Source organism: Saccostrea echinata, unplaced genomic scaffold (assembly GCF_033153115.1).
Source record: "Saccostrea echinata isolate AGI-Se365-2 ecotype Australia unplaced genomic scaffold, CSIRO_AGI_Sech_v1 ptg000014l, whole genome shotgun sequence".
NCBI classification, from domain to species: domain Eukaryota; kingdom Metazoa; phylum Mollusca; class Bivalvia; order Ostreida; family Ostreidae; genus Saccostrea; species Saccostrea echinata.
Window position 1 is genome coordinate 12,987,846 of NW_026889763.1, and position 17,164 is coordinate 13,005,009.

General features: G+C 33.2%; 1 protein-coding gene across 1 annotated transcript; it reads left to right on the plus strand.

Annotated features, from left to right (window-relative positions):
* Positions 1–1,133: 1,133 nt before the first annotated feature.
* LOC133187239 (proteoglycan 4-like) lies at positions 1,134–3,410 on the plus strand. Its single transcript, XM_061322596.1, has one exon. The coding sequence runs from the start codon at positions 1,134–1,136 to the stop codon at positions 3,408–3,410; it is 2,277 nt and encodes a 758-aa protein (XP_061178580.1).
* The last annotated feature ends 13,754 nt before the right edge of the window (positions 3,411–17,164 follow it).

Sequence of the window (17,164 nt, forward strand, 5' to 3'; positions counted from 1 at the left end):
GGGATAAAAACAAATGTTTTACTTTATAATACGTAGCATTATCTGTTGAATAAATATATTTTTTATCTCAAAGCCTCTGCTCTTGATGACTTGTTACGTTTTAAAAAAGCTTTCTATATAACTTTAGGATGATTTAAAAGTAATAAAAATCCACGGAATTGTAATTTATTCAACATCAGACAAAAGGAAATGTCGTGTACTCTTGATTTTAAAGTGTGCGTACAAGTCGTTCAGCTGATTTACTTTCTTGAATGATATTTATTTCAACATGTATTAGAATCGGATTTTCTTTAAAATGATTAAGATGTACCTATTACAAGTTTGAAGAACGCACAATTCTTTCCAGATTTCTACATTTGAATAAAAATATATATCATAATTATTAAAAAAATAATTAGATTTTATTTTATTTTTGAACTGACACACAAAAGCAAGGTCTTCAACCGATATGTCATAATATTAAACTACAAAATAGAAAGGGTTTTGGAAGAGAGATTTTATTTTTAGAATGCGATCGTCAATCTTTATATCAGGCCAGTTCCCTGGAGAAGTAAATATTTTGTATGACATGATATTTTTCCTGAATGGAATTTAATAAATTTAAAATGACTGACTTCGGGAAGCGGAACGAGCATGTCACGTAGAAAATAATATTGCATTCTGATGTAGTAAGAGGCATTTCTAGAGAGTGGATTTAAATGTCCTTACAAACAATGAAAGGGTGTCGCACTTGAGCACCCGATTAGTTATACGCGTTTGACGTCAAAATTACTGTCGAAACATATATCTATGTCTGAGTTCGCATTCATATATGCAGATAAGAGCTGAAAAGAGAAAGTGCAAACATGTAAGTATATTGCAGTGTAAAAATTAGTTAACAAAAAGTTGTTTTGAGTTACTTTGAACAGAAAAATCAAATTTTTAGTTTAAGACTACACATAACATTTAAGATGGAAATAACATGAATTTGAAAACATTTTTCTTGCTTATTGATAGCGAATTTGCTGTGTTTTAAATACTATATATTGTATTCGAATATAACTTTCTGAAAAAGTGGAAAAATCGATCAAAAGCAAATGAAAAATCGTGTCTTAAAATAATGCATCTATGTATGGTTTCAAACAGATCAAGTTATGCCAGATCCAACAGAACCCCTTCGAGGCCCCGTTTATGGTACTGGACCTGATTACCGCGTCCACCAACCCACTTTCTATTCTTATAAGGCCAAGACCTATGACACAGTTCATCATTACAACAAAGCTCACGAGCCTCTCAGAGTTCACACGTATGATAGCTATCATACATACGACAATATACGGACGTACAACAATATACAGGAGTATGAAGTGAAAGAATACAAGCCGAACTTTTACAAAGCACCAAAGCCTCCTCGACGAGTCCTCACGCCAATTCCAGCGGTAGAAAGAAGACCGAGGACTCCCGATTATCAATGGGCCCAACTATATGTATGTTACGAGGAGCCACTGGGACCACACATTCCTATTAAGGATTATGAAAATCATGAATATAGAGGACGGGAATATGAGCCCATCGTAACGGAGTATAAGCCTCCTAAAATGGATAGTTTATCTAGACGACCTGCTCTTTATCAGGGTAATGTAGAATATAAATTAACGAAAGAAAATTACTATCCATTCAGAAAGAGGAAGGACATTGAAAAGACAGTAAAACCATTAAAAAAACCAAAACAAGAATCCCCAACCCAAAAGGAAAAATCTATCGCAAGTTTGAAAGAAGTCAATTTAAAAGAAGACAAAAAAGGAGAGGACTCAAAGAAGAGGGAAGAAACTAAGATCAGTCCAGTTCAACAACAGAAAAGTCCGGAACCAACTCCAAAAGTAGTGCCAATCCGAGATGATACACCTCCACATCCCCTTCCTGTTGTTTTAGATCAAAAAAGAGAGAAAACCCCAGAAAAAGAGAAAACATTCATAAACGAAGCAGAGAGAAGCGGAATTGCAGTAGGTGCCTCTGTGTTGATGGTTTCAGCGGCCACGGGGACAGATGATTTAAAACGTAAAAAGCGGTGCTCCAGATGGACACAGACAACGCCTATCTCTAGTCCTGAACCTTCAATTCGTGAAATGACTCCGGTTGAAATAGTCCCTAAAACTGTCATTGTTGGTGTTCCAAATAAACGAGCCGAGACTCCGTTAAAACGAGTGACACCCGAACTGCCTCCACAACCACAACAGAAACCAGAACCTGAACATATTCAAAATAGTCCACAATCACCGCCATACAATGTTGTCGCACCTGCTGCTATAGTTGTTGATCACAAAAGGCGGAGAACGCCGACACCCCCATCCAGAGGCCCACCGCGAAGGTCATCATCGCCTCGCGCTCGAAGCAGAACCCCTTCTCCTAAGAACAGATCTCCATCACCTAGGGGATATTATAGAAATTCACCTGGAATTCTGCCTATGGCGGGTTTTGCCGCAGGTGCTGTCGTCGGTGGAACAGTCGTAGCTCCGTTGAAAAAACGGACACCTACCCCAGAGCCACCCGTGCCAAGGACGAACCAAAAAACACCTAGTCCTAAACCAGACTCTACCGGGCCAGACAATGTCCCTGCAGCTGCAGTAGTGGTGGGTGGAACTGTGATAAATGACAATAAATCAATGCATGATGATGTGAAATCTCGCTCATCAAGCTCGCCAGCTAAGAAATCTCCGTCTCCAGTAACCAGATCTCCTTCTCCCGCTAAAAAGTCCGCGGATATAGATGTGGTACCTATAATTCCCCTCGCGGCGGCATCTCCGAATAAAGAACCGACACCCAACCCTACTCCGAAACCACATAGGGAGAGGACACCGTCTACCAATACACCTGGTGATGACCACTTAATTGCTCCTATTGTACCATTAGCAGTTTCAAAAGACGGTCAACCAAATCAACCATCTCCGGTAAAATCCAAAACCCCTTCACCGTCTCCTTCAGTTTCTCTACAGTCTCTGGGCAGAGAAAGAACTCCCTCATCTAGTCCTACTCCGTCTGATGTCATCCCTGTCGCAGCAGTGACAGCAGCGGCAGTGTTGCCGAAACAAGAAAAGGAAAACGTAACCGAAAAGCCAGTATCAAATCCTCATGTTCCACCAGTCAGTCCAAAGAAAGAGGTGACTCCAGTGCCACCTGCTGTTTCATCACCCACAGAGGATGTGAATGCAGAAAATGACGGAACCTCAGCTGGATCATCTGCCTCACGACGAGGCCTGCCTCCGGAAGTAATAGCTGCGTTAGAAGCATATGATAGTGCGCATAAAAACGGATTTGATAAACAGGTAGCGGAAAATGATCTAACTTTTGCTTTGTCAGCTTCTAGATCTCGAAATCTTCCACCTGAAGTTCTAGTCAGCATAGAAGCATATGTAAAAATGCGTAGACGCTAAAACGATTTCGTTTCATGACGAAAGCTTTACATGCTTCTGTTTGCATTTATTAATATTTTTCTAAGAGTAACATGCATTTTGTCTAACAATTTTTGCTTTTTAGAATAAAACCTTGTCTGCATATCTTATTGAAATATTATATTATAAATATATGGCATATCTATATATAATTAAATAATAACACTTGCACATTAGCTTAGGAACATAGCTTTGGAATTGCATGTGTACAAATTAATTTAAAATTAAGATGCACTGAAATAATTTAAGTATTAATGTCAGAATTTTTTTCATGCAAGTAACAGATTATCTTCTTCATCAGGAATCAGGTTATTTAACAGAGGCGATTTTCAATTTAAGCTACCCATGCAAAACAACTCCTTTTAATTTTCCATAACTTTTTTTTCTAGATTGTTAGTGTAGCTAACAAAAATAGTTTTTGATACAAAAGCTCAGCGTTTTATAGTTTTTTGTTTGTTTTTGCAAAATAACGATAAAATTAACAATATTCCTTTAATAAAAATGATGATTTTGAAAAAAAATCCCAAATGAGAATATACATGAATGATAAAAAATTCCAAATTTCACGACTTTTCTGAATATGAAATAACAATACTTGGATTGTCCTTTACTTCAAATTTAATCATGTGATTGATGAAATGTTTGAGAAACCGAGTTCTAAATGATACATAAGTAATTTATTCTTGACATCATTGTCATGATCACAGCCTTCGTCTAGGAATAATTTAAGGTTTTATATTCTCAGCACTTTTAAATAAATTCCTCATTTTTAAAGGATCAATACACAAGAATTATTACTTTTATATTGTCATGAATATTTAATTTGCTCATACATTGGGCAAGTATAGAGTATGATTAAACAGTTATCCGAGGATCTGATCGACAAGGTATCATTTTACAAATATCTAATATTAATGAAAATCTCGGCGGGGTGACGGACAGTCCTACTTTGACTTAGCTACGTTTTATAGAATTTAATACCCCGTTATTCCATTATGACGCAGGTTAAATGATGCATAATCTTGTATATTTAGAATATCGATACATAAGCGTATAAAACACATCTCCTGGATTTCATGTAAAAGTTTTTAAAGTGCTTATTATTTAAAATCACTGATATGCATCATTGACAAAGAAAAAAAAAGTATTTTAACTAATTAACCACTTTTTTTAAAGTAGGTAGTGACTGTTCCCTCGCTAAGCGCCTGACACTAGAAGTGTAAATCATGGGTCTTTAAAACCCAAGGGCACGGTAGGCGTTGGCACCATAAAGATCTCTCACTGCTACAGCCGTAAGCACCATGCATGGCACTTTACCTAAACCAGACTAAAGTCTCTAAATAAGTGAAAAATTCTCTATTGGACGTTAAACAACATACAATCCATCAATCTAGCTTGTATTTGAAAGGAGCAAGACAAAAGATCTATACCTTTATAAACCATGCTTACATTTAAACTATTTTGTACTTTCCTTAGAAACTTTTGAAGACTGATGTACATGCATTCACTTTTTCTTACACATCAGGGAAGTGTAGTCACAATCCTCTTGAACGAATTAAAAATGTAAAATGCTACTTTAACTTCAGATTTGAAAAAAAAATTCTTGCGAACATACAAAAGGATGGCATCCACTTTGATGAACCGCAATTGAGCAGAAAAATAAAGAGAAAAAAAATAGAAGTGTACTACATTGTACTAGTCAGTCTTTAACTATATTTCCCACGTGCGTAAGGTTCAATGCAATTGAAACTTTTAAAACAACTATTTGTATGACGCCAATAATACTTTTTTCCTACTTACATGTAAATTCTTTTTTTTTTACTCTATGTAAATAACCTCTAGATTAGAGAGTTTATGTCTGCAAGTAATGATATGCAAAATAATGTTCTACGAATCTTACATCCATGTATTTTTAGAAATTACACTGGGGTACTATTTTGCTGGTAGTTTGGAGTTTGGGTAGCTAAATCTTGACATTACATAAATCGTTATGAGACATATTCTAGAGAACGCTGTATGCACTAATTTCCTGCTCTTTCTAGTATTACCACTTACGCTGATTTGACTTGTACAGAATACAACACTTCGATATTTATCGCCTACTCAAAATCCAGACTTTCAATAAAATTATAGTGATTATAAGCACAAATTACTAATATATAACTAGCCAATGGGTGACCTCTAATGATACATTTCTCCTTAGAGATTTTGCTAATTTACTAATATTTTTTTACATATAAGGTGTAATGCTTTATATATCATTCAATTTTACTAATATTTTTAATTTATAAGGTGAAATGTTTTGCATATCATTTCAATTATCAAAGCATATTAGATATAATGACGGACAATGGCATGACGTTATTCTGAGTTTAGATTTGATCGGTGCATGAAATAAACATTTACATTTAAACGTTATCAAATTTGCAAGAAATGCATCATTTAAAGCTAAATACTGTACTTTTGCAGCTCGGATTAAATGCTGTAAACACCATCAAAAGGACAATGGCACTGACTGGCTGAAACAATTCTAAAGACAAATATAAGTGACGTGTCGAGGAGGGAAATTAAAATAAAACATCATGCTTTTAATTTTTACAAGGTCTATTGACTGTTAATTATAATGTAAATATAATTAAATATAATTGTGAATGAATGCACAGTAACAGGAAATAAGAAGTTGAACCGATTTAACAGCTTTAAAAAGCCTCTTCTGAAAATAGAGCATAACAAATGAAGGCACTGGAGAAAAAATAAAGCTATATTCATATTTGTATAACTATATACTATCATTATTGTTATCTTCCTTAGTAATCATTCCTTAATTTCATTTTATCAATGAAAACGTGAGTTTTAAAAGTTCAGATTCGAAATATGAGAAGAATTGAATTAGAAGTTATTAAACAAAAAATTATTTGACAGAAACCTTACGCATTTAAAATTGCCACCTGTATATGAAACTTGGGGTTGGAGGTTGCATTTCGAACGAAATTTAGTCCACAGAAACTACTGTTTAATATACTGCAAAAATACAGAGCAAGATGTAGTAAATTTTCTTCTAAGCCTCTTTCTTTATTCCTCGTGAAATATTAACAGCAGTGAAGGGGGAAGTTTAGCAGAAATGTGCAACAAAATATACTAGTATATATTCAACAAGTTGTGCTTATAAAATATGGATACTTCAAATAACTTCAAAGAACCTTAAGAAGTTTATTATGAAATTTTGCGAAATTTAATAGTGTCAAAACGTATTACTTTTCAATACTGTGTACAATCATTCATCATGAAAAATTTAAGAGCAGGTGTTTTGACATCATATATAGGCAACTACATGTACTCCTTCTTTAAAAATGATTTTTTTTTTAATCTCTTGATTGGTCAGCTACAAAATCACATGGTTAAATCATTCTGATTTCAAACACAAGATGCTGGATTTCTCATTGACAATATCTATTTAATCTGTTGGAATTCTCATTGGTACTAATTTTCCTTTTTTGATAAGCCAACCTGCTATATTCCTTAAGAGCATAATTTACTCAAAACCTTTACATGATAAGAGGTTTTTTACTGTGGTCTTTAGTTCCACATTTGGTAGATATCGACGAATCATATGTTGATGCAATATACATCACTGAACTCAAAATAAAATAAACTATGAGGGTGTTAGATTTAATTTGTTTCATATTTGCATGCTTTACCAGAGACATCCATATAATTAACAGCTAACAATGAGAAACTTGATAACTTTTCTATCGTCCACTTCCCTTAAGTTTTTTACATATCCATATCTCCATATATCATTTATATATCAATATACCATTATCATCTGCCTATGATGTTTTTCTCTTCCAGTTGATTTAATACGCAATGGTACGAAAGCTCATTCGAGATTCGAGTTTCGAAAATCTTCTGGGCTTTCGTACAATGGCATGCTCTGTCTACGAACAAAAGAAATAGATACACATACGCGCGAAAAGCGTTATAGGTTAAACAGCAGCAGATGTCAGTAATTGAGAATGTGCAATAGATCTAGAGAAGACAATGTGGACATTACCAGGTAATTGAAAATGATATAGATTATAAACAGTCAATTTCAGCAATTTCAGTTTTGGGGGCTCGACCAAACATTTTCAGTTTATAGGGGGCACTAACAAGCAAAACTTCCTTGACAAAAATTTGACAAAAAATTATTTGTGACAAAAAGGTCCACAGACGTTATTATTGAGGGAACACATTGTCTATGTTTTTATAGTATACTATATTGGAGGGCGAGTCCCAGTTCGGAATAATTTGTAGTTAAGATTAGTTCGAAAAAACCCTAACGCCTGGTATGAATCTTCAATTAAGAGGCAACGATAGGCTGGATTTGCAATTAAGATCATTATAACGACCTTAGAATTTGCGAAATTCTGACTTTAAATGGACTCCTGATTCTGTAACGTCATTTTTTTGTCAGTAGCCTTTCTTCATACATCTATTCGTTTGGTACGTATACAGATTCAGTGCCTAATAGGACCTCAACCATTAAAAGTTTTATTCCTCATAATTAAAAATATATTTCAGACATTAAAATATGAGAAAAAAGTGATCGAAATAATAGTAATTAGAATAAAAAAGTTTATAGAATACTAAAATAGTGATAATAACTATAACTAAAAATTATAAATAAAATGTTACGTCATAAAAAACATTGCTGTGGTAATCCGGTATTGTTACAAATACATTTCGGCTAATGTGGGAATCATTAACCTTAATATTACATAGCGATGTACAATGTATAACAAGTTCAGATCAAGTTTTTTTTGCATAATAATTACGAATAACAACAGTTTCAGGAATCAATAACATATAATTAATGTAACTGACAGCACGATACGAGTATAACCAAAGCCACAGAAAATCTTCTCACTGCAGGATAGATTTTACCGTGATACCAAAACCTACAGATCTAGATGGGCAAACAAACTTCATTCATTTCTACAAAAAAACCCCAACCTATATATAAATCAAACGACCTATAAAAAAGATTATCAATGGACGCTTTTTAAAGTTTTTTTTTTAAAAATTGGCTCTTACATTTTACAAATTATGATAAAAATCATACATTTAACATTGCAAAGGGACATGATATAGAATATTACTAATCAATGTTGAAATGCATACATTTTTTTCTAACGAATAGACATGTTTTAGGGCTAATATATACAGTTCTGTTGTTATCTTATATACAAAATTTGGAACTTTAAGTCCACATTAGTTTATTTTTTTGACATGCTACTGTTAATACACTGTAAATCACTGAATTTTTCGCGACACCTTATTTTCGCGAGAAAGTAATTGGGTATTTGCAAAAAATTTCACGAATTGGGGTTACTGTTGTATGTAATCTTTGTAATAAAAATAGATGTGAGAATGAAATTTTTGCGAGCAGATGGTCTTGAGTAAATAAGCGAAAATAAAGTTCTCGCGAAAAAATGATTTACAGTAACTTTCGGTTTTTCACTCTTCCATATTAAAGATATGTTATCAATCTTTTTAAATTTTCTAAAGTCACTCTATCCATTGACAGGTCATTGAACCCACATATGGAATCAATCCTTTTAAAGCTTCTTGACGAATTTCAACTTAAAACATATACATTTATTCCAGCCAAGATCTCATGAAATTCTATATTTCTATGGTTCTCTCCTGTCTGACCCATCCTCGATTCTTGAATATATTTAAAAAGATAATGCCAAGAAATTTAAAAATGTTCACGTTCACGTATTAAAGGAGCAAGAAAACTATCAGGTACATGTACTGACAATCTTTTTCAAAGAATCAGGGGCATCTGATTTCGAGCGTCAAATTAAAATGACAATAGTCTCATGTTCCTTCATCTTTTCTCTCTAAAACCTCAACAGCATTTAAATAAACAGTACAATTACAAGCAATTTCGAAGAGATAATTAATCAACAAGCTACTAAACACTTTTTAATATTAACTAAACTTTGCAGTACTTTGTATGTTCAACAAAATTCCTCATCTTTAAACGTTCTCTGCCCTCTAATCCAGGTCCCACACTTTATATCTTTACTTAAGTCTTAGAACTAATTCTAACGCTTAAATGCAATGCACTAAATGTTCTTTTTAGGACTTAAATTTTACTGATAGCCCGAATGTATGCTTGTGGTAACATGAAAAAACACAACATTAGAATGTCACATACTAATAAATCTATCGCATTTGATTAAAAATTCTGTTATGTTTTTAAAGACAGTATAAAAATTACTTTGGAAGAATTATCAGTAAGCCAAAAAGATACAAGTATGAACATTACATGTCTTTCTATATTTATTTATTTTTATCAACTAAATGAAATTACCAAATAGTTTGAATTTTTAAGATATGACATAGTTGCATGTATAATAAATACTCTGTCAAATATGGTTATTACTTTCATATATCATTACGAATTACCAAAAAGGAAACAAATCATTTGTATATTAACTAGAGTTGGTAAATAAATAATGCAAACTGCGAACTGAAAACGAGAAAAACACAACAAGCGGTTTCTTTATTTCTTTATATATTTTTTAATCCTTCAAGGTACTCCCTATTAACCTTTTCACATATCTGATGTCTTTGTACCCATGATCAGAACACCTCAGCATACTCTTTTTAGGGATGAAGACACTGTTGAATAGCACTCTCCGTGACATACCTAAATTTGTTATTCTTTCTTTGTTTTCTTGGGTTTTTGGAATAAAGAGATCAAGCGAATACTGAGGATGGCTCTAGATCTGTAAACGTTCCTCTCTTCGAAATTCCCTTTAAGTTCTATGCTTATATATATATATATATATATATATATATATATATATATATATATATATATATATATATATATATATATATATATATCTGTGTGTGTGTGTGTGTGTGTGTGTGTGTGTGTGTGTGTGTGTGTAGGGTGTGTGTGTGTGTGTGTGTGTGTGAGGGCTGTTTGGAAATTATAGAGACACGTGATTCTACTCTATAAAGGAAAGAGATAAAATAGCGTAAATTCGTTAAAATTTTATCAAGAACAAATAAACAAAATATGCAAAATTTCTGATTGATAGATAATTAGATAAGTCCCGGTGAAATTATAAACTTGCATTTGTATACTGACTCAGAGCAGCATCGCTACGTCATTTTCACGTCACGCCAACCGTAGATCTTTTCTCATTTTGAACGATCGGGCAGCGTAAACTCTTCCTTTTCCGTCATAACATTTAACATTCTAGAAATCAAACTCTCTATTTTCTTACGTGATTAAACAATTCTATAAAAAAATAAAATGTGTGCTACTTCAATTCAAATAGCACGCGAAGTGTCATATACGGGTTGACTTAGCATCACCAATTTTTGCATCACGGGTCAATGTTATTTAGTCCGTAATAGCTGATGGTCGCCCGGAGCCTTTGTTTTTATTTTTGTTGAATTATTTGTAAGAAAAAAATATACCAATGAAAAAAAAAACAAACCCTTAGAATTTATTTCGCATTGTTATTGTTTCAGCAGGTCGTTTAGTCTGGACAAGAGTTCTTCACAGCGCTGCACAAAATTTTAGGTATGCTAGCTGCGCCGCCTTGACTCAAAACTCATTTTGTCGTCGTAATTTCTATCGAAATTCTAACAAACTTAAACAAAATGAAGTTAAAATAAAATTAAAACAAGATTTGTTTATGAAACACCGATGCCCCCGCATGGCAGTTTATAGCAAAGGTTAAACTTTCTCTAATGCAAATTAAATATGTTGGTACCCAAAGTAAGGTCTTGTCCCGAGGAATATACCTGTGAAATATCAAAGTCATAACAGTAACCATTGAAAAGATATGGAAAAGGTTAAAGTTTTTCAAAAGTATGTCAAACATCAAGGTCAAGGAAAAATGGTCAAAATTAATGGTGCCAAAGGAAAGATCTTCTTACAAAAAATACACATGTGAAAAATGAAAGTCCTAGCACCAACCGTTCAGAAGATATGGCCAAGGTTAAAGTTTTTCAAAAGTAGGTCAAACTCGAAGGTCAAGGTCAAAGGGTCAAAGTTGTTGGTATCCAAAGTAAGGTCTTGTCACAAGGATTACATACGTGAAGTATGAAAGCCCTAGCACCAACTGCTCAAAAGTAATGGCCAAGGTTAAAGCTTTCCAAAATAGGTCAAACTTCAAAGTCAAGGTCAATGGGCTATAATTGTTGGTATCTATAGGAAGGTCTTGTCACAAGAATTACACATGTGAAGAGTGAAAGTTCTAGCACCAACTGTTCAAAAGTTATGCCAAGGCTAATTTCGAAAAGAAGTTCAAACTCCAAGGTCAAGGTCTAAAGCTCAAATATGATGGTATTTAAAGGAAGGTCTTGTCACAAGTATTACATATTTGAAGTATAAAATCCCTAGCACCAACCGTTCAAAAGTTATTGCCAATGTTTATGTTTTTCAAAAGTAGGACAAACTCCTAGGTCAAGGTCAAAGGGTCAAAGTTGTTGGTCTCCAAAGGAACGTCTTGTCACAATGATTACATATGTGAAGTATGAAAACCCTGGCACTAACTGTTTAAAAGTTATGACCAAGGTTGGGTAAAATTTTGTAAAACTGGGTCAAACACCAAGGTCAATGTCAAAAGGTTAAATATGATGGTATTGTCACAGTAAATACACATGCGAAATATGAAAGTCATAGCTCCAACCAATCAAAAGTTGTAAGCAATGTTAAAGTTTTTGCGGACAAACAGACAAACAGATAAACAGTCAGACAGACGGATGGACGGACAGGACAAAAACTATATACTCCCGAATCTTCGATACGGGGGCATAAAAATATGCACAATTTGAATTGTTTTCTGTCTAACTATGGGTCCACAGGGAGTTTTAACGTAGGTATTACATATTTTCAATATCTGATATTGTGACTGCGTTGGGTACCCATACCATTGACATAAATAAAATATTTGTAAATTATTTCATGCTTTTGTTAATTCTTATTGTTTGTCAAACATATATGTATATTTTCACCAACAGGCATTCGTTAGAAAGAAGAATAAACGCAATGTCTCAGAAAGCCTCAATAACAGCCCTCGTATATATGTTTTTAATCTAATACGATGTGTAAACCAACGCTCAGTAGGTAAGTATACTATCTTATTTCGCCTTGCGTAGTTTCGATATCGACAGCTCCTTGTTGAGATGTTGGTATAAAAGGAACTGACGATCATACGCCATAAACTGCGCTGATCTTCAAAGACAAGTGGTCATCCTGAATGCAAATGGCTGTCTCAAACAATGAGAACTATCCCGACGTAAGTAAACATATATCTTATCTTCAAAATTTTATTAAAATTATTTAAATATAGGATCTCCCATGGGTTGTGGTTGGATATGATTTTTATCCAACGAGTTTTAAGTTTTTATTCCAGGGCTCATGTCTTTGCACTATTTAAGTTGGAGACAATTAAATGCTAAAAAAATTGAAAGAATTTATCATCAAGCACTTTTCTTATAATTCTGTATTGATATTCTTTAATTACTTTCAGTATTATTATGTTCCAGGATATGTCATATTTTAGCGAGCATTTTTTTGTCTTAGTAAAACATCAATTTGTGAACATTGCCAGTATACTGTGGTTATAATTTATCAATTGAAGTTTCTTTAAATGTTTAATCTTATCGTCACCATCCTTTACAACAAGCAATATAGATTTGGTTCAAATTTATTATGAACAAGCTTTTACAAGCTAAGATGGATGAGGAAGGTTCAAATCTGTTTTGCTTTCTCTACGACTTTCCAATGTGAGAAAAGTGTCTAAATCTGTTGACGTATATTTTAAAAATATTAATTTTACATGTAGACGAATTATTATAAAGCATTTTGTCATACCTGATTTGGTTTGAATTAGGTCCCATCAGTCTTCAATGTAGATATAATAATATATGTTTTCTTCAATATGTATATTCAGTTTTTGTATGTATTTTCAGATTGTAATTTTTTAATTCTAATTTACAATGAAATATGGAAACAACGAACAGTAATCAAACTCAAAAGTCCATTGAAACAATACAAATCGGGATCAGAGCAAACACACACCTCCTTTTTTAAACATTATATTATTAAAGTATTAAAAGCTTACGTGGTTAACGTTGTTAAGAAAACCTTTGAGCAAGAAGACAAGGTATAGTCTGGAATGCTCTATTTAAGAAACGTTCATTTCTTGACCTAAATCTTTTTTTTTTTTTTTTTATAGGTTTAATCCTATTTGTACTCGTACAGATAAAAAGTAAATCATCAAGACAGCGTGTACTTTAATACCCTCTTTTATTATCGTAAATTCCATTTCTTGATTTTTAGGTAACATACATATTTATTTATTACTTGTAAAATGATATATGTATACATCCATTTATTAATTACATAGGTTGACAATAGCAGACCAGTTCCTGAGATTAACACCGACCCCATGAAAGCCACAGGTAGTGCTGTTATCATGGACACCTTAGCTTATTTGTAATTTCCTGAGAATGACCAGTTCATCTCATATAGCAATCCCTATAGCAAGCTGAAAAGTAGGAAACATTGCGTTTCTTACATAAAACATTGAGATAATTTATTGTATTAAGTTTATGTCGTGAGTTTCTCGTAAAGAAAAGGAGACGATGATGCTTGGGTTAAATTAAAAAAACACACCTGAAATTGCACCATACCCATGTGCTAAAGCATTCGGTTGTAGATATTGCATGACATTACCATTTTACTTTGCAACAACTTTAAATGAAATATATGGAGATAACGAAGAGTATTCAAGCTCAAAATTTGTGAAAGTTCAAAGATTTGTGAAAGCTGTCAAGAAATTTTTGAAAACATCTGATTGAACGTTTTGGACACCAACCAATAACAAAGGAAGCATTTGTGAAAGGTTTTTTTTTTAAAGCTTAGGTTAAAAATTTCTTCAAATCGTCCTCATGAGTAGGGGTGTGATTAAGGATGTGATCAAATAGTGGGGTGGGGGTAGGGGGAATTCGACATCAGAATATTTAGGAGAATCATTGAAATCTTTCGTAGTGCAGTAGGATTATAATTATATTCAATGCAATTACATTCTCCAAGGATCCAAATTTTTCACAAAATGACCAATGAGACTTCGGTTGGGCCACATAAAAGATCAAAGTTATATATGTGAATGTATTGTATTATATTCTTCATTCAAGTTTGTTGAAATCCTGCCACCCAGACCTGTCATTTATGTTTATCAAAGAGGGGTTCAACAATTTACATAGAATATAAAGGAAAATTCATTCAAAAAAAAAAAAAAAAAAAAAAAAAAAAAAGCTTGGAAACAATTAGTTATATAGCTAAACAACAGATCCCACTAGATTAAAAAATGTTCCTGATATTAGAATTTAGACACGGGGGTGGGGGAGGGGGCGCGAGGGGGTGTCAAAGTTTACATGGAAATAAAATATTTTTTCAATTATCTTCTTAAACACGGCAACTTCAAGATGATTTAAATGAGCAATGTGGTCCTTTAGCGTCTTGTTTTTTTTTATTCGTGCAGAAGCTAATATTGGTATCCATGAAGACATAAGATACCAGATGCCACCACTGGAGGAAAAACAACAGAATAAGAATGGTGGTTTTATCCGTTTGATAATTGTGGCCATTTTAGCAATGGCAATTGGAGCAGGAGGAGCCATCTTGGTTTACCGCGAATTTGGTAATGTGACGAATTCGAGTTTATATATACATTTAAAATATAATTACAATATATACTTCTGTATTGAAATAAGAGAACACGATATCAAGATGATATTTTAAAGATATACATGTATGTAGATTTATTTAACAGAAACTGATCAAAGACCAAATTGTGAAGTATCGGTTAATGGAGAGCAAAACCAACTAGGGTCCTCCGCCCAAGGTAATCTCAGCCTCGTTTTCACACATTTTGATAATTTACATTTTGCACTTGCTATAAATCTGACCCCGATTCGAATGTTCGGTGAAAATTACTGGTCTTCTCTAATTCTATGACCATTCTTGGAGTACCTCTTGACAAAATTTTCTGTATGAATTTCAAACTAGACAGGTATACTTACTCCTTCATGGCACATGATCCTAACTATGTTTTCAGAGGGCTTTGTTGGCTCTGCTCACAATTTTTAGCATGATGACTGATCGCTATATTCACATTTTACCTTAAAGTGAATGCCACAGAATTTTATGTTTCTGTCTTTTCAGAGCTGATTACATCTACAATGTCTGCGGAGATGGTGGGTAAGATGATGAACAAGTTCTGGAGTGCTTACCATTGATTATTATCATGTACAATCTATCAATGTACATTCAACAATATACATATTTTATTGACTGGGTTCGAGGGCAATATGCTTTTTGTCGGACACAAGATCAAAACTTTTTGCCTGAGGTCGTTAGGTGGAAGGCAAACAGTTTGGTTCGAGGGGTTGACAAATGCATTTTGCCCGAGAACAGAGTCAGTAAATATATATTGTTGAATGTACATTGATAGATTATACATGATAATAATCATAATTATATCTTTGTTATTTTTTTGACATACATGTATCTTGTGTTGCCGTCTAAAATGTTTTTATTCGTTCGTTTGTTTGTTGTTTAACGTCCCTTTCGAGAATTTTTCACTCATATGGAGACGCCACCACTTGCCGGAGGAAGACTGCAAATTTATGCCTATACTCGGCACTTAGGGCCATTGAGCAGTGAGGGTTCTTTTTCGTGCCAACACCTACTGCGACACGAGACCTCGGTTTATACTGTCTCATTCGAAGGACCGGTCTCCACATCCCGCGGTGGATTCGAACCCGCGACGTCACGATCAGCTCCTTACTCCGCGACTCTAGAGCAGACGCTCTGACCACTGTGCCACGCGGGCGACGCGTCTTTAATGTAAATTTCCTCTAAAGTCGTTCAGGAAATCATTGGAAATGTTAGACTTTTTAAAGTATAGATTTATATAGGAACCAATTTTTAAGGGTATAACAATTAATATTTCCTATCATACACTGAATACCTTTACTCTTTTTTTATAAATAGAACGGTGATTTCAAACGACTTTTGACAAAAAATTATTTAAAATAATCATAAAAGCTTTGCAAATTTAACTTTTTAATGATAAAATTTGGTTGATTCGTACTTTGAAATCCAAATTTCTAGATTATTTTTAAAATGTTGGATTCTTAAAAACTGTTCAAATTTTCATGATAGAGACATATACTAGTATAATATACAAATGATTAATACCAAAGAAAAGAAAGTGATTGTTGATTCTAGATGATTTAAGAGGCAAGCAATTAGCTCCGAAAAAATAAAGGACAAAACATATACATGTATATATAAATATGTTCATATAAACATAAAGCAATTACTATCATTTGTTTAAATTGATGCTTTTTTTTAAAAAATCAAAACGTGCAAATATCTCATAGACCTGCATTTCATATATAAGCATTTATTAGAAAATTCTGAAAAAAATGTATACTTAACAAAAATCATATTGTAGAGGGATAAAAAAAAATCCATAAATAATCTAAACTATTTTATTGGAAAAAGTATTTAATATTTGATAAAGCTTTTAACATTGTGTTTTAATTTAAATGAATTCAAAATGAAAAACATTATTTTCATCTTTAATTTTGGTAAACAGAATCATTCTATGAGGATTTAGAAAAACAGAGAGAAGAAGAAAAAG

Bases quoted from the DNA above. Each gene is read 5' to 3' on its own strand.
- LOC133187239 (XM_061322596.1), top strand. From the start codon at position 1,134: ATGCCAGATCCAACAGAACCCCTTCGAGGCCCCGTTTATGGTACTGGA.